Here is a 24,872-nt window from a genome sequence, read left to right on the forward strand (position 1 = left end):
AACTCACAGTCATGTGGTGCAATTCAATGAAAATATACTGCATAGCCAGACAATGGAATATTGTACCAGGCACATCATGCAATTAAGTAAAGGCACACTTACTCACACTACACCACATATCAAATGTTAATCGCAGTCAAGAAAATGATTAAAATGTCCATAGATATAATGATATAAAATATTAAGACATAAGAAGGTAGCAAAATTTGACATTGGGTAGATTTTTTACAAAAGGTAAAATTTAGTTTAAACAAGGAATAAGAGTCATTTTGCAATCCTGTACAATAGACCAGTTCGTAATTCCACTTTGCACATGAGCAGAAAAAGGTCATTTGTACCAACAAGCATTTTGGTTTGTAAATTCACTGAGATAAGCATCTGTGATGCGATGATTATTCATGTGATCCTTATCTAAATGGTGCTTGCCACCGCATCCACCTGACAGCAAGAATGGTATTTCGCAATATAAAAGGAAATAGGCTGTTACTGCATTCAATACAAAACAATGAAATGGATGCCTGCTAAATTGTCAACTGATGGGGTATTCTGATCACCTGGGGGGCGTTTCATCAACGTTTGTCAGCGCTGACAATTTCAGCAAAATCCATGGTTTTGATTGGATGAGATGCTCTGGTCACTGACTGTTACTATGGTGATTGTCAGCGATGACAACTTTTAGCGCTGACAAACGTTGATGAAACACCCCCCTGATCTAAACGCAAGTTCATTCTTTGTTTGAACATGAATTCCATAAATTGTTACGTCGGGCAAGCATATGCATTATGCCGCTTTGAAAACGAGTGAAGTGCCTAACCAACTGAGAAAAAAGGAAAGGTCATTTGTACCAATGTGTCCATGAGCTAATTACGAACTGGCTTATATCCTTATATGCAGCATATCAAGCACACAAAAGATAAGTTTTTCTGTTATCCATACAGAGCATGATTAGAAGAAAAAAAAACAATCATGGTGAAATGCACAAAGCACTTCATTTCATAAGGCAAGTAATGATGGATTTGCCTCAAGAAAATCAGCGCGTGTTAATGTAAATGACAAAATTGTGCAAGAGAGAAATTATGAAGATTTATCATAATTGTAGCTTCTTGTCGGCAATATCACATCATTGAATAACCAAGTATGCAATAACAACAGATCTCAAGACAAATCACTTTAAATATAAAAGAAATTCAGTTCAATTCAATTCATTTTAATCGTCCAATAAAATTGGATTCACACTTAGATTCATGCTTAAACAGTAAATCATTGCTACATTCACTCTCAGGAAGAAGTGTAATATCAATGTGCCAGCAAAAAAAAAAAAGTATAATGAAAAAAAAAAAAAACACACACACACACACACACAGAAAAACACAGCAAAGTGTACACACACAGTGTCCATTATAGACATAGTGACGGCATGCTACATGGACAATAACAAGCAAATCATCCTTGAGCACTGATGTGTAGCATATTAACCATTACTGAAGATGATTAAATCACCACACCTTTGATGGATGATATCGTCACAGAGGGAGGCAATGCGGATTATCTAATGTCACTGCTTTAAATGCATGAATGGTGAAAGGGCTCCCTCTTGTGGGTGAATTCAGTAAATCTATTGATGACATTTGAACCTCATCATCACATAGGAGTAGGGAAAGAGAAATGCACCTTTAAACACTGATACGGGACTCAAAGTAGAATAGGAGGGTGAGAAAGGGGAGGAGAGATGGGGAGAGGGAGAGGGATGGGGGAGAGAGGGGAAAGAGAAGGAAGGTGGGGAGGAGAGAAAAAGGAAATGGCTTGCATGAGCAGACAAACTTGAGCGGGAGAAAAGAGGGCGGGCAGAAGGAATGAGAGGAGTTTGGGGTACCGGGACTATGGAATGCACCATTGTAGAGCCCTGTCACAGATGCACTGTGGGATAGCTCGGTAGCATTGTTGCTTCCTGTTGTCTAGCTTGTGTCTTCATCCACCAAGGATGATATTGAGGTTTGTAGAATAAAATCAAAAATCAAAATTTTCAGGTGATTTTGATATATGGAAAAAGCAAAATGTGTATAGACTTGAGAAAAAAAATCTGAAATCGGATTTAAATCTACAGAATATCATGCCTGATCCACATACAATGCCATACAATCAATGCATGCATTTTTTTCTGTACTACTCTCTTCCTCAGTTTGAATTGGGGGAATAGAGTTTACAGGCTTCCGATTTCGACGATCTGTGGCCATTTGAAGTCACAGGTCTTCACTGCAGTGCTGTAATAAGCTGGTCACATGATGATAAACAAAGAAATTGTTGTGCGCATAGCAGATTGTCTTTTATTGTCAATTATTGCTGGGCTGTGGGAGTGCGCACAGGGTTAACAACATTCTGCCATGTGCAAGGAAGCGCATTTAACAACATTCTGCAACGCACAGGACAAAATCTTTAAAAATACCCCTGGATGAAAGATGTGACCTAGGTTGGTTGTTCGGTGCACCCTATCCCACACAGAATCCCTTCCCTGACTCATCTCATTCACATATTCAAATGCTGTTCATCTGCTAATCTGACAAGCAAGATGCAGCCCGCACTGAATTCAACTTTGTGACCAAACTATCCCACAATGCATCTGAAAGAAGGTTGGCCACAAGTCATCTGTGTATTGGTGGTACCCCAAATTTATGGGACATGAAGGGAGAAAGGAGAGGAGAAAGAGAGGTCTAACAATATTTGTTTTCCCTGCACAAATTACAATTTTATTGAAGCTGAATCAACAGCGTGTGAGACAGTGTCTCTTTTTAAAAACAAAAAAGCAAAAGAGAATATTCTTCTTTGCATCTGATGTAGGAGGATGGCATTAAATACAGTGCTCAAATTTGGAGGCAGACTCGGTACTGCTATTCCATTGCTGGGTTTCAGTTGTTTTGTTTTTCTCTCCCATTTTACCCCTTCCAAGTTTTATCACAAAAAAAGACATAACTGTGCTAATGCACATACCATCAGAGAGTATGAAGGCCTTTAAAGGGTGTGTACAGTTCTGGTCGAGGTGAAGATTTAGCTTTTAACGTTTTGTTAGATATTCAGAAACCACTCTACGAGATGTCAAAGAGCATGCGGTTCTCAGGGGGTATCAAAGTTTATTCGATGAAAATCGGTTATGAAATGGCTGAGATATCCAAAAACAGGTGAAACAAAGAGATACTAATAAAGTTGGGGCATGTCGCCTTTTATTATTAGCACTTTTTTTTGGATATCTCAGCCATTTGAAAACCAATTTTCATCAAGTAAACGTTGAATCCTTTTTAAAATTACATGCTCTTTCATATTTCATAAGAGGCTTTTCATTATCTCACTTAGGAATGTTCAAAACATGAATCCCTACCTAAACCAGTACTGTACAGTCCCTTTAATCATTGATACTTGTAATTACTACCAAACCTTAGGTGAGACTCTGTACTCTTGTGGCACCAACAATCCCATTTTACAGTCTGATGCATTCCTTGAAAGTGAGCCCTCGCTAGGCATAATACATCCACTACTTAAGTATGAATATAATTACAGTAGTGCCCTATTGGGCACACGGGACTTGAATGTCTCCTTGATGCTTTGCATGGAACAGTGACAACAGACATAAAGTTTGCTACCTGCTCTGCTAAAATGGGCTAAACATGTCTCTGTTATAATCTCTTAGTCAGCCTTTTGGTGGATGGCGTGAGGTATCTGTGTCAATAAGTGTAACAGTATCCATAACAGGGATGGATTCATGGCATCATATCAACCATTTTTTGCAATATTTAACATCAGCAATTTTCTCGACAGCTCTTGGGCATCTAAATTTTTTCAAAGCCATGTGATTTTGATTGATAGTTACAGCTTTAGTCAATATCATTGTGCAGGGAGTATAATTACAAGGAAAAGGAAAATATCCAACATTTGACTATATTTTCAATTTTCATTTTTTTCCTTAGACAATTGAGCCTAGAGGGAGGATTTTACTTCTTTGACATGAAAGTGTTCAATGGAAAGATACCTGCCCTTGTCAAGAAACTGTAGGGTGTTTCTTTTTTCTTCTTTTTTTTTTGGGGGGGGGGGCTGTTGACAAACATTTTTTTTAATGTATATAGATGAACTGAAGGTACAATCATTTATCTGTAGTTTGAGCTAAATTTTGATACTATGTTTCTGGGGTAAAAATTCAATTGGTGACATTGGGAAGTATTCGTAAATGATACTTTTTAATACTTTACAGATCTGACAGTTGTGGCCCCTACTCACTGCAGAACAATGTGGATCATACTCTCCACAATTTGATGCATTTATGACTTATGACTATCATTTATGACACATTGGATCCCCAAAAGTTGCTTGAACTTGGAAATTAAACTTAGCTCTGGTAGCATTGACTGATGTTCTAACTTCATACGGATGATGGGCGTATCAACATGCATGATATGGAAAGGCGATGACAGGATCACATCCATTCTACTAGTCTTAGTTTTCAGCACTATTCAGGAAGAAACAGTATTGTATCTTATGACCACTCCATGATGCAAGTCTGTATCTTTGGATATCTCTTTCTCCCATGCAATACTGCGATTACCTTTATATTTAAAAGCAGATCAATTTGGGTCTGCAGGTCACCAAGCTAAGTTGGATAAGAAAAATAAACTTATTGTTTATCATATCAAGCTCATATCTCAGAAATGCATAACTGTAACAGGCTTGGGTGTAGGCTATGAGCAATCAGGCAGAGACCCTTAAACCACAGAGTTAAAGCAAACAATGGATGAAATGATAGATCATAGACAGGCATCTGGTGTTTATACCTTTCCAACAATGGGATGAATACAGATGAAGCATGACAAGTCAACGGGTCAATTACCTCCATCACATCTGTGGTAATGGTATGTTTTAATATCCAGTTACCGGTACCTCTTTGAAGCTCTCTGTTGAACATCCCTCAAAGACTTTAAGATATTTAAAGGACATGGATTAAAATCAAAGTTGTAAAAGTAACAGGGCTTGCCTGGAGATAATGTCTGTACATAATATAATATAACAGCTTGTCTATGATGATGTAATCTGATAAACCGTCAATGTCCCTTTTCGACAAATTGCCATTGATTGGAACTACAAGCACAGAAACAAATAATGATATCCACATTCAGTAGAAAGCACACTTGAACAATTGTACATTGACAAAGGTCTGAATCTGTAGACTAAGCAGTTCCTCCAGATGGCATCTTTGGCATAGATGGAGGGGGATGGGATGCCATCACCTAATAACAATTAACATTCCTCTCTGGTCACTGTCCTATGTGTTCATATCCCTGCTTTAAAGGCAGAACGACTCATCATCACAGGTTCTACTTTTAGAAAACACTATTAAACTACTTATATCATTTCTTGCCTGGTTAAATGCTGTTTTGAAGAAGATTGATATTTTTAATTTCTGTAAATACCAGTAAATACAGAATGGTGAAGAAAGAGACAGACAAACAGACATGAAAGGAAAGAGAGGGAGATGATGATGATGACGATGATGATAATGATGATAATGATGCATGATGTCCTGGAGATGGTTGCTAGGGGATGAGATGTATTTCCCTGAACACACTCCTCCTCTTTGGTCCTTTATAGAGTATTTCAGGTCTTATCAAAGGGGTAAGATAGGGATGTGAATTTGACAGAGATAATTCAGTTTCAGAGTCACTGGAACAGTATGTCTTTTTTTTTGTACCAAAGAATCAGTATCACTGTTTACATGTATCAAGTTAGTCTGGGTTATAATGATCACATTTTATCTTCTATTCATATGATCAGTATCTACACAACGTTAATCAAAGCGTGCATGTGTCAGATGCATGGATAGACCTTTCAAAACTTCCTCCTTCCTTCTATTTTAGACACACAGAGGCTGCAACATTTACTGTACAAAGACCAAAACTTGACAGAGATGCACAATACACTCCATTCAACATTTAACATGGTATGAGACATCAAACACATGAAAAGACAAACAAATACAAAAGATAATTTTTACACAGTGGCATCAAAAACTGGAATAAGTTATAGAACTGCAGTAACATACAACAAAAGTTACTTAAAATCACTTAAAATAGTAGTAAATACAGCACATGCTGCATATAAACACTTCACAATGCAAACTTCAAAAGTTCCATTAACAGTGCCAGTTCTGGAGAGCACACACACAACTATTAAAAAATGATCACTTCAAAGACAGATAACCATCGCTGGTACCAGGCACATTAAAAAAAGAAGATGTTTGCATACTTGGTCTCAAAAAAAAAAGAAAGAAAGAAAAAGACTTCACCACAAACTTCAATTTCTTCATACTTTTTATATCAATGATACTGTTTGTTTTTTTTTCAGTCAGTTTTCTCAAAATGTCAAACTTTTCTTGATAAAAATTAGCATGTATTTGTTGTCTTTCACACAGTGTACATCCCAGATTTCTTGACAACTATATTTCGTGCTGATTATGTGGAAGAAAAACACTGCACAAAAGGAAGTGAATTAAACCACAGTTATCATGCTTCATAAAGATTCACTGAGTTTATCACATTGATCCAAAAGAACATCATTCATCCACCAAACTCACAAAATCATGCTTTCAAAAACTGATACCTTTCACATCTCAGTCCTTGGAAATAACTACGGAATGACAAAGAATGACAACGTGAAAACGAAGAAGGCTCAAAAGAATATGTGGATGAAATGATGTATATACATATAAAGAAGATACTGTGATCTATGCCACATATTTCATAAATTAGGACTTGTCTTGTAAGACAATTTGGGGAGTGGTTGAGCTTGTGATCAAGAACCACTGCAATGAAAAAAAAGATATGAATTATCCCTTTTTGGAATAAAAATAAGTGATTTCCACCCTTGAAGACGATATACTATTTGTGGTACTGGAGGCAATATTATTGTGATTTGGTGAATATGCGCATACAGCGCATGTCGACTTACAAAATTTGTGAAAATGCAAACATCACTGAATATACTGCAGTATATCAATACAAGAAAAATTTGCATAGCACATGACAAGACACAACTTTGCTAACGTACATGTTAAATCCTGCATATCTACTATCTACTATCTAGCTACTACCTACGTGTACTTTGACATTTACTTCCACTCACATGGTTTAGACACATTTATTTCATGATTTCTACAGATATAGACACAAGTTAAAATGTAGGTAACAAGAACCAAATATACCAAAAATTCCGGAAATTTATAACCATCTCTTTTGTGGGTTGACTCAGGGCAAACTGGGAAATTCATAGAATCGTTACTCACATTTAAACACTGTGTAGACAACATGGGGGTGGGGGCGGGGGTAACCATTGTCATCCGAATACCATGATATTTTGTGCCCATTCAGGTGAACAGAAATATCCCTCTAATTGCTGATTGCGATATTTTGTCAACTATAGTGCCCATGCCCAAAATTAACTGAAATGGTAACTCGTACTCTTGTGTTTGAACGCTGTTGTGATGTTTTTTGAACGGATGAAACAAAAAATCTCGAGATTTTTTGCTTCAGCATTCCCACACAAGTCTCTGTGCAAATTGTCCCACCATTTCCTAAATCATCATGATCAAAAATAATTGCAGGATTTCTTGGGATTTTGATAGCAATGCTGATTGCCCTATTTGGTGGGACTTTTATGCCCACATAGGCAAAAAATCTCCATCTATAACCTGGGACTGTCAGAATGAAGAAATTTAGTCTAAGGGTTCTTGGGATTACTGCTGAATGGAAGAAGGTTCTATACATAGCTAGCTGGTAAATCTTTCTTCATTAGGCCTCCCATTCAATGCCATTTCACTTGACACAAACACAATCTTCTCTCCCACAAACAATGTCCCTCTATTCCCAAGCGAATAAACACTGCCCTCACAAGGCCGGGATATCTCAAAGAGTGTTTGCCAGGCAGACAATTGAAGGGGAGGAAATGAAGCCGAGTTCTCCAGACTGTTACAACATTGCTAAGGACTTCTTCCTCATTGGAACATACAACCCACATGGCATCTCCTAGGCTCCCATTACTCATCTTAAAGACCTCAAATGCAGCTTTCAAGGCTTGCTGTTATTGGTTCCTTTTTAATCTCACTCCCCTATCTCTGTAATTTCCCCAGCAGATCAAGACAGTTTCATCATTTCATTTATTTTCAAAAGACATTTTTTGCCAATGAAGCTCTCAACTTTTTTTATAGGGGTTCTACTTGTTTGTTTGTTTGTTTGTTTGTTTGTTTTATTTTATTTAATCACGGGATAAAATGCCCTCGATCAGCCAGGTGAGGCTGTTTTTCAGAGAGGCTGTGAGAGCTCCTATAATACTGCACATGCTATGCAACCCCCCCCCCCCTTCTTAAACACTCAGAAAACTAACAAACACACAAAATGGAATCCCTTTGGCCTCAACAACATAACTGAATGAAAATGGCACTAAATAGGAATGGGAGTGCTAATTCAGAGTGAGGGGTGACTGTAGGACCTACGTGAAGAGATGACGAGTTAGGAGTTACAACCCATATGAGGCTTGAAGGGTAACATTTGGCCTCAGATTGTGTAGCTACGATTCTTTTCTCACTAGAGGAGAAATTATCATCAATGCTTGGATCAGGAGAGAAGGAAATCGCTGTTGTGACCTCCTTGTTAGCATGGCTCTGACGGACAAATCCCAGAGTTCCCTGCTGGCGATTGAAACGCTCAAACATATCCGGAGACAAACCCGAAAAGAGTCTCCGCGACCCATTAATTGACTAATTCGTGAGCAGGAAGAGCCCTACTCGGCGAACAATGTGAGCATTCGTGTACAAATCATCTTCAGTGCGTCACCCAGTGGGGCTCATTTCCTCACAAGGCAATGTCTGTCTCCGTTTCTAATCTACCTGGCTCTTTATAACACAAGGTGCTTGTGATTACTTCCATTGTCGTTGGAAAAGTGGTGGGGATAAGCATCAGGAAATTACTGTTTTCATCATTTCGCTTCCTGATGGCATGTTATTGTCATAACATCAGTCATGCACTGCTAACATAAACATATTGTGAGTGTTTGTGTGTGTGTTTTTGGTATTGTTTTTGTTTTTTTTTTTTTTGGTGTAATTGACATGTTCTAAATCAGCACTGAATTATAGTCATTCTTCTTCTCATGAGTACTTTCTAGCTGGACAATTTTGTTATACAGGTCATGAAATACTTGATAACATATTGACGATGAAACGATCGTTAAACTACTCCTATGGTGTGTGTGGCAATGCAGTTCACATGTTGGCTGTTAACAGGGTAATGTGATTGGACTACTATCACTATGTGATCTCATATTGACACAAATGAAGTTGTGATGGGAAAAAGTACATTCATGTGACTTTTCAATTTTGAGAGTGGCAGTTCTTGGAAGTTTTATTTTTGGAAATATGTTGTTTAAACTGATGGGAAGAACATACCTCAGTACTTATTTTCTTAGCTTGGATGAAAGTAAACCATTTAACCCTGATCAATTATCTTTGTGGCCTAAATGCATAATATTTTCAGTATTAAACTTAAGTATTCTTGCTACACAATTTTAACAAATTGAGATCAAGTTTTTACACTATTTGATATCCCAGGAAATGGTTCCAATTAGTTCACGACATCAGATAGAAAATCACTATAAAAGACCTCAAGGAGATCTTAAATTTGGGTAGGGAGGAACTGAAACTCTCATCATATCATAGAAGTAGCGTATGGCAAAAACAAAAGTTGTAAATACTGGTAATAACATACCGAAGTGTAATGGCATAGCCACTCATCGCCATGGTAACTGGTTCTAAACAACTTCACCTAACTGGTCTATGAACACTATTGTTGCTAACCAAGCTCACACCTGGTTCTAACCTAAGCTATAACAAAAGACTGTGAGATCAATCTGTCGAAATTAGTAACTTATGGGGATCTGCTTAGTTTTTCTTCATTTCAGCTTAAAAAGCAGTTGCTTTAGTTTTGTCCATTTCTGTAAATGCAGTTACGATTCTTTACAGATAAACTACATTCAAATCTTAAAGTGCTTTTATTAATAGAAACTTCAACATTTCTCTTCTCCTGAAAACGATGTTGACTGTTTCACAAGTTTCAAGTCATGATGCATCCTGACAAATTAGGGCCAAACGACTATCATGTAAATTATCTGATGCCTACATGCAATCTTGTGGACTTGTCACAGACATACTGATTGCACAACCTCTCTGATCTCTATTCTATTATTTTTGCATTCATGATGAACCTATGACATTGTTACGCCTGAGATGGTTGGTGCACTTGGCAGCAGTAAGGTCATTTCTGTTTTTGTTCGTTAGCTTGTTTTTTCGTGTGCTGATGTAGAAAACCTGAAAACTAATTACATATCTAGGCAAGTTACGACCAAGTGCACTGGAACATGAAGGTTAAGATTGTAAAAAAATAATCCGTGTACAGATAACAATAGGGTGGGTTTTTTTTATACTGCGGCATAGACTGTAATCCACACCTTGCAATAGGCTTTGGGTCACGCATTTGACGATCAGGGAGTGTTGTAATGATTGCAAATATTGGCTGCTGCCATTTGGATTCATTATTTGTTGCTACTGTAGGTTGGACAAGAAAGGACAAGTTTTCCAGTTTCTAGGGAAAAGCTCTTGTTGCTATTATTTTGTTATTGGGCATAACATTTGACAGACATAATGAATTTTCTGACTGGCTAAACATACTGGAATGTAGTAGTCCCACCTATATCCATGCACGTCAGGGTTAAACTGGCATGTAATGGGTTAATACAATCTATAAGGTATCAGCTGAGTTAACCCACTCGGGCAAATCAGCCTATTATCTTATTAGCTTTGTAATGCAGACGAGGCTGAAAGAGTTAATACCCTTACCTTGGTATCCTGACAAGGTATGTCATGAGTCTGACGAAGTCCTCATCTCGCACCATGGAGAATTTCTGGCATTCTGGCATGTTGATGATAGGGTAACCTTCTTGTGTCTTCCCTCCTGAAACATAGAAGTAAAAACACACACAATTATCCAGGAAGGTCCCACTGGAAGAGAGAATTCTTTGTTGTTTGTTTCATAAGAAATACTCTCGAACATTAAAGGTAGACTGTTTTGAAGATTTGTGTGTAGATCCCTGAATCATTCATTCTGCCATGATAATTTAGTATCAAGTTGTTTCATACAATGCTAAGTGTGTTTTGGTTGGGGGGGAGGGGATAGAAGACTAAAAGGTTAGAGTGAATTCTAAAGTGTCAGATTCTCTTGTGTCATAGAATTTCTTTCTAATAATGTCAATTATAGAAACTTACTAAGTTTGGGGGTTCGTGCCCATTGGACACTGGATGACGAATGATAGCAATAGCTCACTTGAGCCTTCAGCTCAGGTTGAGCTAAAAATGAGAGGGAGAATTAAATGTGATAATTTCTGTTATCTAAATCTAAATGAATGTGAACCAAGGCAGTGTTTTTTTTGTCTTTTTTCCCTGTCGATCATTCATAGCTGCATAGAATGACAGCTAATAAGTAACAGGGTTTACAACATCTTTCACAAGCCTTTCCAACACATTGACAAGGGTTTGATCTATACCAGATGTTTACTGCCATAAAAACTTTAGACACTACTTGACTGCTTTAATATCGAAAGTGACGAGTCTACTTGACTACTCATCAAAACTTTCACAGCTACATGACTATGAGTACAAACTTTGAACCTCTTCCTATTTAATTCAACCCGTTGAGGACAGGCTGATTTTGCTACAACACACATTTCCCATAGACACCTGCCCGAGTATACTCGGGACTTGTCCTCAACGGGTTAAATGGGATACAGATTTCAACTTTCCCAAATAGTCTTGCCATCTGATACAATCAAAATTCTGAAGTGCCTAGTAGCTGCAGTTATCCTATGTTTGGTTAAAAGACAAAAATGTCCATGTTTACACAGGAAGAGGAGCAAATAACTAGACCACATATTATATTGGACTCGAAGACATGAGGACGAAATGGGACATTGCTGCAAATGGTCAATTAAAATGTATTTCATGCAGAAAAAAAGGACCAGAATTTGCTATTACCATTAACTTTCTTGAGCTGTTTGTAGATGATTAGAATTATCATTCTCATTATCATTAGAATCATCATCATTTCTATCTTCAAATAAAATCTACATTTTTCAATAATGAAAGGGCATGTTCACTGTTTTATAATCTTTGCCTTTGCCTTAAATGGTCTTAATTCTGTGTCACATTTTAAGGGAAAGAAGAAAATAAGAGATAAATGTGAACTAGTTCCTACACTGAACAGTTACATGTGACTTTCAAAATTCAAGTAAGATGCTCTCACTGGTAAATGAGCAATTTGTTTTCTTCTTTTTTTTTTGTTGACTTGTGACAACTGATGGCAGATATTTTCTTGCTCAAGAACCAAGTTCATACATAACCACAGAAATGTGGAACCACTCGTCAAATTTCTCTGAGGATCTGAGGTAGATGTGAAGGTTTTATCTGATAATAGTAAAAGTTGAAATAAGAAATTAGAATTAAAAAAAAACAGACTGAAATATCTTTAAGCATGTACATCATAGGACCTATAAACCACTTCTTTTGATAAACATTTGCCAATTTGGGTTAAAAGTGAATTCATAAAGATGCCATAGAGCAGTGGCAACGCTGATAAGCAAGACCTTATTATCATTATGGCAATGAATACTGACTTCCTCTTTTGAACTCAACATCACACCATTCTTAAGACTGCTGACATGCTTTATTTGGTTTGACAATCCCAGCTCTGTTTCTGATTCTCTGATCACAAATATGCAACCCATGCAGTTACTTGTGACAATGGATTGGTAAGATGAAGCAGACATTAAATTGTTTTAGAGTTGAGCCTGAATACAAGACTACAAATGGCATACACAGGGCACCCCACAGCTGTTACCAAAACCATTAGCCACAGACAAGCAGGGCTGTAAAGAGAGACCCACACACTCAGACACCACCTGCAAATTGGATTTTGTAGCATGTTTGAACCATCATAATGCAATTAGAGCATTTCCCCCTCCTTTCTGATGCCTCTACCACTATTACAAGGTGGTTGTACTCTGAATTATGGATTATCACCAGTTTAGCTGCACATAGTGACATAATGGCATGAGAAATATATGTGGCAGTGTTAGTTGCTAAAGAGAGGGCAAATCTACATAGCTTATAGCAACTTCACTGGGACCCAGGGGTCACAGGAATAATCATATACAGAGTGTCTCAAAAAAAAGTAAACCCAACTTCAACAGCAAATTTTCAGAAAACTATAAAATATTTGCACATTATTTTTTCATGGTTAGATAGTCAAATAAGTCCTCTATCCAACGATACCACGTAGGTTATGTAATTTTCATGCATGACTGAGCATGATTCAACTTAGTGAATGGGTGTGAAATCATCACTGAGGCAAGTTATTTCTTGCTATTGTCATGCATTCAGGGCATATTTGAAGTTAAATTTTTGTCACATGTTAGGCCTATAATTACATAACAACTTCAGCAAAGGCTGTTCCTGACACATTCACACTTCACATGCTTTCCAAACATGGTACAGTTGACAATTGAGCAGAGAGTATTTCTGGTAACTTGATACCAGGAAACAAGAAGTTTCGTGGAAGTTCAAGAGGCTTTTCGGGTGCGGTTCCCCGACAGGCAGCCTCCAACAAAAAGAGCCATCTGGTGCAATGTGAGAAAGTGTGCTGATCACGGAACTTGCCACAGTGATGATTTCACACCCATTCACTAAGTTGAATCATGCTCAGTCATGCATGAGAGTTACATAACCTACGTGGTATCGTTGGACAGAGGACTTATTGGACTATCTAACCATGAAAAAATTATGTGTAAATATCTTATAGTTCTCTGAAAATTTGCCGTTGAAGTTGGGTTTACGTTTTTTTAGAGACACACTGTATATGAGCAACTGACATGGTGTGCATAGCACCTTTCCTATCAATCTAGAATATTCTAAGCACTTTGAAAAAGAAAGATGGCTAACCATGAGATTTCACATATCAAAAATTTACACTTATGTTGTAGTTTCCCTTGTCATATTCACTTTCAGTATAGGTGTCTAATGTCACACAAACAGCACTAGATAGCAGCAAAAATATTGACTCTGATCCTGACATGAAAGTGACATGCATGCATATATTTCTCCATTTAGCACTGTAAACCAAGACCACAAACTTTACCACTCATGAAACTGTCAGGAAGTCCCGATTTGAGAAAAATAAAAAATAAATAAGTAAATATATATATATATATATATATATATATATATATATATATACTCGCTAAATATATGGTCAGTACAGAAATGATTACACTTCGTTTTCTGCTTGAAAGTAATCTTCTTACACGTTACTATGTTGTTGTTGTTTTTTCTCTCAAGTTGATTAGTCTTGATATCCACACTGGAATTACAAAAGGTTGGTTGGCCATATGCTATTCACAATTACACTTTAATGTTTTGGTCTACAGGACAATGGAATATTTCATGCAGTATATATTGGATTCACGGCTTTGAAGGACGTTAAAATACATGTATATACACAATTATAAAGGGTAGAATCAATACACCAACAAACTAGAAATGTCGCTACGGCGACTGGTGTATGCCTCCGCCATGATGCATGGTTCTCCTAATAGGTCTATAGTACAATGTCTTGACAATGTGTGATGACAGTTTCACACAATTGGCAAAATATTAAAATGACAGGTTTGCCACAAATGTGCTGAATGTTCACTTTCCTAGAACTAGGTTCAATTGGATGAATGATTAAAACATCAGAGTGCAGGTATTTGGGGGAACTGATGATTTTTACTTGACTTTTGACCCTTTTATAAGTTTATGCATTGAGTAATTTTCAAGGTATTGAGAAAAAGTATAATTTTAGTATCAAATGGTAAAATAGTATTATCTAAACCTGGCCTTTGACTTTTGACCTCACAGTTCCAAAGAGAATCACTGTTAGGTAGAACATGCATAAATATGTCAGTTTCATGATAATACCTTGAGTTACTTTTGAGATATGGAGGAAGAAGTGCAATTTAGCACTTTCACTTGACCTTTGACCTTTTGACCTTTGACCTTTTGGCAAGAAACTTCCCACAGAATATATATTGGGTTATACATGCATACATCAAGTTAAAAAAAATCCTTCAGGCATTGCATAAATGTAAGGAAAGTAGTGATATTTTGAGGAGTTGACCTTGACCTTTGACCCTGACCTTTGACCCATGACCCCCAACTTCCCTAGATAATCACTGCCCATCGGTACATGCATATATACTAAGTTCCATGAAGATACCTTGAACCATTTGCGAGATATGGAGAAAAACATGAAATTTCAACCTTTTTTCACAAAATAACCTGTGACCTTTGACCTTTGACCCCGTGACCCTAAAATCCAAACAAAGTATTATCCCCCCAGGATATACCCTCATACCAAGTTTGATGCAAAACCACCTCACGGTTCTTGAGATATCGACAAAAACAAAACGGGACGGACGTACGGACGTACGGACGGACGTACGGACGGACAACCTTACGGTGATATACTTGTGTGTCTACCCCTTTGTTCTCCCTTTTGTTAAAATAGACACACAAGCAAAAATTTTAGCCACACAAGCCTGACGGAATAAAGGCCATCTATTGTGCACTATTGTTCTCCTAGCCACACAAGCATACTCTCGTTAGCACGTACGGACACACGGACGGACGGACGGACGGACGGACGGACGACCCGAAAACATAATGCCTCCGGCCACTTTGTTGGCGGAGGCATAAAAATCTTTTGGCGATGGCAGAAAAGTAAATGGTGCACCAAAAATGGAGTTATAAATTTCTGAAATGAAATGATATGTATCTCCTTAGTGCTTACACCTTAGATTTGCCATCACTCTTAATGGAACCAGAAGACTACAGTTAACTATATAAAAAGATGCTTTGACAACAGAAAGCTGATACAGAACAGTAATGCCTCCTGTACTATCTCCTGTTTAGTTTTTAGGTTTGTCTGGGGGTTTTTTCAGTGGTAAAATTCTCTGTCTCTCTGGAGTGGGTAATAGCTCTCACACAATTTTCTTAATCTGACTGGCATCAATTCTAATTCAAAGAACAGTTCAGTAAAAAACAAGCAAGCAAGCAAACAAACAAACAAACAAACTGCTATATTGGAAAATCATTTTTGATATGCCCTGGTTGGGTCTTACCTGTGATGAATGCCACTTGGTGGTTGAGTTGGTCCACGACATCGGTTATCAATATCTCATCTGACATGTCCATGTCAAAATCTGCAAAACACAAAGAAATAAGACATTGTTTCACCTGAAGTATTTTATCAATAATGGACAGACTCATGATTAGAGGAAGTGATTTGATAAGAATAAATCACACTGACTCTATAAACAGGTTAAATGAGAAATTGACATTCTTATAGGTCTGTTGAGGGTTCTTAACCCATTGAGGACGGTTTGATTTTGCTGCAAGACGCATTTCCCAAAGAAGCTTGTCTGATTGTACTCGGGACTTGTCCTCAACAGGTTAACAACAGACCTTATGAGACATTGAATGTCACGATTGTGATACGTCTACAGGTTGGCTGCCAAAGTGCACCTTGTATTTCAGCTTACCTTCTGCAAAGAGGCAGTCCCATATTCCATAGAAAATCATTGTAATTCTTAGCCGTTTTCAGAAAGGAATCAAAGGGAATGGGTGAAAGGACAATGATGTTGTCGACTGACAAGTATTGTCAGCATGTAAATGGCCAGTAGGACTGTGTGAGGTCAACACAGTAGTGATTATTTGCTGAATGAAATATTAATCTCTGTCTAAACAGATCTAATTCCACAGCTTTGGGAGGATTTGGGCTGAATTTGACAGTCAACCTAGGAAGCGATAAGGGAGTAATTTTGTGTTCGTTACTTGGCTGGAATCATGTTACATTTTGGCAGCATAGAGGGAAGTGGCCCAGGAGGGCAGGACAGTATAGGATATTTTGTTTTGGTTCACTCGCCTTCCCTTAAACACTCTGATGTGTATGTTGGTTTGGTATTCTATCTTCTTTCTTTTTTATTCAGTTTTTCTGCAGCTTTTGGAAAAAAAACCCAACCAAACACAGCAAACACAATATATCACAAAATTCTGTTCTATCTTTCTCTTATGCAAACATACTACACATGTATGTATATGTTCATATCTATAGATATGCATAATAGTTACGAGCATAATTATATAACTTTGTGTGATACACCATAAATGTATTGCTCCTTAGCTTTGCTTCCAGCAATCAATACACTTGTATGGGAAGGCTAATAATAGATCTGATAGAACCGATTATAGTGAATGAATGAAAATAATAATGACAAAAAAATATGGTATAAATCAAGTGAAAATGACAAGTTATCAGTGCTACTGAACTCTCTCTTATTATCATAATAATTTCAATATCTATTTTTGTCACTGTAATAATTTCCCATCACTACCTACAAGGTGTAAACATCTATAATCCTTTGTATCACATAATACATGTAGTTGAAGTAGTAGCAGTAGTGGTATTGCTCTTTTCTGCACTTTTTTTCATTATCATAAATCCTGTAACTCTCTTACTTTGCATTAGTAATTCATGATTACACTTAAATAAAATGCTCTTAGCAATTCAACAACATCACAACTAAAAAAAAAAACCATCACAACAAACAATACAGGCTGAAACAAACACAAATTTTAATGCAAAGTAGAGTTCTGTGCAAGTAAATCTACTGCCCCATAGAAATATATAGCAATGTGCCAAAATGAGGGCAGGCTACACTGACTGGGATCGAATCCAATCTTTCCCTATCACTATCCACGTTTTGTCACCAGCAGTAAACATGACCTTTTTCCCAAGGACAGCTGTCTCCGACCGGCCTGAATGAAATCAATATCATAAGAGTTGTATTGATCCTACTGGCCTGGATTGGGGTATATATTCATGTCTATTTTTTTTTTCCAAGGCAGCCCTGGACTTTAACATATAAAGTTATGTGTAAACCATATTCAGTGCTGAAGGAGCATACTGAAGTTTATACATGCAGACCAAAATAAATGCATCTAGGATAAAAAATGATGCACAAACAGTTACTAACACAACAGGATGGGAAGGTTGTGATCTCTTAACACTCTAAACACCACTGCCATCTTACCTAAGTAGGTTGCTAATAGCATTTTGAGATGGCAGTCAACAGAGGGTTTATCTGGACTGCACTGCTGCCCCTCTGGCATCAAACTGATCCAAAGATTACAATGTCATCATACAAATTGATTTAAGTTCTGAAACAACTTCCAAAAGTTCTATTACGATAACTATGCTGTTATTCATCAAAAGAGGACACATATCCATATACTCTATGGAACATTTTCTACAGCTTTTCACATCCACTGCACACCAGCAGATATTTGGGATGTTGGTGAGGCTGCACTAATGTGCATTCTTAGGCAACCAACAACAACAAAATAAGCATTTTGCTTTGACTGGCATTTCTGTCTACACATAGCCTGACATATAGACATTTGTAACAACAGACATGATTAGCTTAGTAAAGCATGACTGAAAAACAGTCATACATGTCAGATGGATGCATTGTAAAGATAACAGATGAAATGATACACAATTATACATTTCTTTCATCCTTTATGAATGAATATCTCTATGAAATGGTTTGTGAATGCCACTCAACTCTGCTACAATAGTCTCATTGATTACTTTTCTGATGTAATTTTCCCCTTTTCTACAGATCCGTATCAAAGAACGAAAGAAACAATCATGAACTTCAGATCAATAACTGTAACTCTGCAGCTGTCCTTGTACTGACAGACTTCAAACTGATTGCAGATTCCTCATGATAATACTACACACGGGACTATGGATTAACTTTGCTCTCAAACTGACAAATACTTCCCTCTGACGTTCATTCTACTGTACACAATGAATGGTATGTGTTGAGAGCCATACCCAAAGATATCTGCACTATAAAAACATGATTTCAGTTCATTTATGAGTCTGTCTAAAATGCATCCATGCATGGTAGATTTAACGTCTCTGAATCCAATATCATCTGTTGTTACGTCTTTCGGACCGATGCACAATAAGGCCAGATACAGCCTTCTCACATTGCAAGCCATGTGTGCCGAGTTTATTGCACCGCTGCAAATCAGAGGTAGGTCTAGTACAGTACTATAATGTTGAGAATGGGGCATGGAGAGGGGGAAACTTTGCCCATTTGAAAGCATAGCAAGGATTTTACTTTGTGGGCTAGTATACCAGAGTCTGTGGAAACCATGTAATAATAATGAACTTTTATTGCATAATCACCTAATCATTTAAAGCCATTACTAGTCTGTCTGTGTCACATACTTGAATATCCTATCACATAGAGAGAGAGAGAGAGAGAGAGAAAGAGAGAGCAGTCTTGGGAAGGGGATGATATTGTATGTATTTGGTAATATGGATATCAAATCACTGGAGACCACAAATGGTCTGAATGATTGAGACTAGGCAGTAAATTTGAATTCAATTAAAAAGTTGAATTCTGTTTAATTGCTTTCTCGTATTCCACGTAGCAATGCCAATTCTCATAACTCTGTGTGGCTGTTGCTATGGCAATGCAAAATAATGCTGGCACCATTGAGCACTGAGAAGCAAAAAAAAAATGAATAAAATGATAGTAGTAACAGAATAGCAAACTGAAACAGCAACAAACTTTAACCACCTTTTGATTAAAGAGGAACAGCATCGAGACAGATGTGAACGAGGCTGATTTTAGCTCTCCCATCCCTGGATTGGTGGTTATATATAGACTCAAACTCAAGAATAGAAGCATCCCTTAATCTTTTCTTCGTGCATGATTCCTTATCAGCCTCGCTCATCGTGCCTTCCAATGCCATCCTCTTACCCCTCATACATTTATCACGGAAAATCATCAATACCACTCATGTATGTTACGTGTTGGTTGATTAGACCAAGTTAATATCTTCAGCTATGACGAAAAGAGATAAGAAACAAGCTAACATGCTCATCACTATGACAAAACGTACATATCGTGGTATGTCTGACGTTTAAATCATTTTTTTTTTTTGGGGGGGGGAAGAAATTCATAAATGCCACATGATTTTTTTTTGATATGGCAATGAACAGAAAATGTATCAGAAAAGAGATGCAAGTAAAGAGACACTGTGTGCCAAAAGTAACAGATATATGATAAAATTCATACACCATCAATAAATGATGACTATCAAAGATGTCATCAAGATATGAAACATAACGATAGCTGCTACTGATCGTACTGATATGTCACTGGCATAATATTCCTCACATAATATTGTTAGACTTTGCTAGTATGTTCCCACAATATCTATTGTAAAGCTACAAATGCATTAGCTTCCATTCATTCAATTCTTTACTCGGGGAAAAAAAATTTACCTGTATACATTTACTGAAGCAACATCAGTGAGACATTCGATATGGCTAGTAAAGTTATTAAATTATACTTAATTCAATAACATTTAATTCAATGAAGAAGGCAAGCCTGTCACAGATCAGAGCAAATTGATTGAATGAACCAGGGAGGTGGAAGAGCACTTCTCCTACAGACGCGTGTTCTACCACTCCAAGTGAGATGATATACAAGGAGGAGACTATGAGCATCACATACACATGAGATGGGTTGCCAGGCAACACTCTTGTGATACATGGTAGTTCATGATACTGGAGCCAGAGTTTCCTGTCAGTACAATTACATGCCATGCGTGACTCATTTCAGAGTAAAGCACTTTCCCCCTCCCCCCCCCCCCCCCGTTCTTTCTATCCATCTCTTTCTCCATCTTTTTATCCACTTAAAATCCATACACATAGATAGATAGATAGATCATAGATAGATAGATGGAGGGGGCGTGGTATACAAGTTTATCAATATGCACACAAAGGCACATATTATACAAATTTGTATGTGTGTGTTATGATAGAATGTAAGAAAGGTGAAATGAATTTAAGATACTGCAAAACATGATATATTTGTGGCATGAATTTTTCGCGAATTGGAACCGACAGCCTTTTTCGTGGCATGAAATTTTCGCGAAGTGCCACTGGTGTTCAATGCATATAGTGTAAACAAGGACTTTTGCGTGCATTTTAATTTCGCGAATCTTGGCGCTTGCGAAATTCGCGAAATTAAAGTGCACGCGAAAATTCCTCGTTTTACAGTATCCTTCTCCACAGATAAAATGCTATCAAATAGCATGAGATAAACTAGCTGATTTCCAGTCATGCAGCAACATATGCCAGAGCATACTGAATAGAGAGTAGGCCTACAGGTATAAATCGTTGGTGGGGTGACAAAACCTCGTATCTCAATATTTGGTGAAAATGAGTTTTCTTCATTATATTGAAGCTAGGAACCATTACTATGTAATTCCCAATCCTTATATGCCCATCTGCAAAAATAAGGTCACAAATGATAAATAAAAGTTGGCTGTTTCCATTGACTTACATGTTATGGCAGCCATGTTTTTTAGCTCTCCTGAACATTTGACATTTTTGAGATACGAGGTTTTGTCACCCCACCAACGAAATGCTCTTTTGTTTGTCTTCCCTGTTCATATCATAAAGTAATAGTGTCAAAACTGTTACACGAAATTAATAGAAACAATTCATGTATAAGCCTTGAAACACTTCTTACAAGATATTAAAGGGATCATGCAGTTTTGGTTGAGACTTAATTTTGGGTTTCTAAAATTTTGGGGTGAAATAATGAGAAACCTCATGAAATATGGGAGAGAATGTAATTCTATGAGAAATTCAACGTTTATTAGATAAAAATTGGTTTTGAAATGGCTGAGATATCAAAAAAAAAAAAGCAATTCTAATAAAGTGTGGGACCCACACTTCATTACGAATGCTTTGGTTTTACTTTGTTTTTGGCTGTTTCAGTCATTCCAAACCCGATTTTCATCAAATAAACTTTGAATTCCTCTTAAAATGGTATGCTCTGTACTATTATCATAAGTATTTTCTTGTTATCTCACAAAAAGTTAAAAGCTCAATTCTCATCTCCAGCAATACTGTACTATCCCTTTAACAAATTTACAAATATGCAAAAATAATATCCTTTGCTGAAGTTGAACACAATAACACCAGTTTTGTTCCCTAAGAATCTCAGATTCAAATGACTGTCCTTTTATCATGTCAACATGCCTTTGTAGATTGGTGCTTTTATCGCTTTCAAGCCATTTTCTTTCTATATTCTCTTTTTATGATAAGACAATCTTATTCCAACGCATGATTCAAGACACAATACTTTGTTCTCAAATGCTAATATCAGTGACAATTCTAATTTCTATCTTTCTGTATTTTGTGATAACATAATGCCTTACATAATAAATTCAATGATTACCTTCTCGCTATATATCACAATCATTTGTCATATCAAAAGGGACAATATTCTGAAAATGTTGAAACAGGAGAAAAAACACAAGAGACACAAAAATGCATCTATATACAGAAGTGACAGTATGAATGAAGTTAGAGAGACAAATAAATCATATAACAAAATGACAACAATACAATATGTGTATGTTTGTATGTGTATATATATATATATATATATATATATATATATATACAATATATGATATATATATATATATATATATATATACAATATATGATATATCCATTACTGATTATCAAAACAAAAACTATGTTGGTGTAGTGTGACATTGATGTATACTGTTTGATGAACTGTGTGTATGTTATATGACAGGTAATCTGGCATGGTGACAGACAAAATTGATATGGTCGTACACAGCTCTGATAATACCCAAATAGCAACCCCTTTGATGCTATATATACTGGGAGGGAAGAGCTAAGTGTTTCAATGGAGGGAGAGTCATCAATTATTTATAAACACTTAGCAAGGTAATACTGGGTTCCCCTGGGGCATAGACAATTGATATGCTTCCTCCCCTTGACACTCCACTGTCATTATAATTTGACAAACTTTCAGAGAGCAACTTATCTTTTTTCATATGATTTTTTTTTTATTTTCCCCCCTTTTCATTCATTCATGTGACATGTAATGATTCACAGCACAGCTGTGTATGTTGGCAGTCATGATTCAGCACATAAAATGGCCGTATGTAAAGCAGTAAGAGTCGACTAGCAATAAAGGACTACGCCCACTCTCCTTTCTATGTGCACGGCCGCACATTAAGCCCAGGTTACATTCACTTGCATCGTCTGCTCTGACTCATTTCTCTCACTATGAGGAAAAAACCATCAGTCTCTTCCCCCCCCCCCCCCCCAATGCTAAATCAAACTTTCTTTAGTCTTCATGAATGCATTTAATTGCCCAAATAATTTCAATAAAAGTAGATTGTTCATACTAAAAACAGGCTCTGCTCTACTGGAGCAGAATTTAGACTATCCGATTATTTGCTCTGTTGTCTCATGGTCCCTTACCTTCGCTCCTGGAGGATATAATTGATTTGGAAAACTCAACCACCTATTCACATGCTGTGTCGACATTATGTGTATTCTGAGCTGCCTTGAGAATACACAGAAAGCTAATCTATCATCGATAGACTGTGATTAGCTGATGACTATATCAATAAAATACTGACTTCTCTAGGAATTGCTAAATATTTCTGTGTAGGTGACATTCAATGTTGATTTTTTTTAATGTTTGTTAACCCAACCTGTTCTACCACCTCCTACACTGCACAAAACGTCTGTGTGATTTTATAGCAGAGGCTCAGAGACAGTTTCTAAGCTTGTATACATGTGTGTACATAGACCTAGAACATTAAACCGCACACAGCACATGAGCAAAACACAAGTGTAGCTGCACATTTGATGTGTACTCGCAAGCGTGTACATAAATTGCTACAGAGGTATTGGTTCTATTATACACAACAGTAAACCACTCTCTGTTCACTGTGTAAGTCTTCCAACATTTACACAAGTGAAAAATGATGAAAATGTAATTTATGTAGTGCCCTATATTACACCTAACAGTAAAATGGCACTGTGAATATATAGCACTAATATCAAGTCTATTACAGACTGAAGTCCAAAATATTCTAGAAAATCAATCACTACAGTAGTTTCAATCAAATAAAGGTTATCAGTTCTAATGGAGCAACATACCAGTATGGTGCAAACGGTGAATATTCTATGAAAAACTGGTTATGCATCATAAATCTTCACAACTTTTGAATTCCTTGCTGACTCATCTACCAGAGATCAGACGGCCAAACAGTAGTGCGTGTGGATCAGTCCACGCTCTCAAAACTTGTTTCTAGAATTTATTATGCATGCACAGTCAGATGATTAAAGCGCTGGATGAAGGGGCCTGCATCGCATTGAAAACCTGGATTAAGGAGTTAGGGTTCATGGCCCTGCACTGACTGCAGCCTAGGAGGGTGCCTAGTACCTCCTTGATGCACCCCCGTAGCAGCCTCAATCTTAAGCTGTCACACACAATGTATGGGTAATTGCATCTCTCCTAACTATGACCCCCCCCCCCCCCCCAAGAAGAAGAAGAAAATGAAGAAAAAAAAACCTCCATCATCCATCCCTGCTGGGGGGGAAAAAAGTCATTTGAGGTTTAAAGGATACAGCCTATGTAGTGTAGGGTGCGTGAGCCTCACAAACACTACATTAGCCTGCATTATCAATACTTTTCTAACCAATTTGGACAAGAGCGAGAGGACAAGGTATCAGCTAAGATGCCGTTTGGAACTAGGCTTTTCATCACAA

At 37.2% G+C, this 24,872-nt stretch overlaps 1 protein-coding gene across 3 annotated transcripts in view; it reads right to left on the minus strand.

Annotated features, from left to right (window-relative positions):
* The window catches only part of LOC139730771 (guanine nucleotide exchange factor DBS-like), a 187,805-nt gene that overhangs the window by 98,218 nt on the left and 64,715 nt on the right, over positions 1-24,872 (minus strand). For all 3 annotated transcript variants that reach the window (XR_011710939.1, XR_011710940.1, XM_071641633.1), the window contains exons 2-3: positions 16,291-16,371; positions 10,919-11,033 (exon numbers count right to left, since the gene is read on the minus strand). Coding sequence is in view for 1 of the 3 variants with exons in the window: in XM_071641633.1 (XP_071497734.1) it covers positions 10,919-11,033; positions 16,291-16,371 (196 nt within the window). In the remaining 2 variants the exon portion in view is untranslated. The remainder of the gene's footprint in view (positions 1-10,918; positions 11,034-16,290; positions 16,372-24,872) is intronic.

This window comes from Diadema antillarum, unplaced genomic scaffold (genome assembly GCF_040938485.1).
Source record: "Diadema antillarum isolate AM-2024a unplaced genomic scaffold, OU_Dant_1.0 seq00000333_RagTag, whole genome shotgun sequence".
Lineage (NCBI taxonomy): Eukaryota > Metazoa > Echinodermata > Echinoidea > Diadematoida > Diadematidae > Diadema > Diadema antillarum.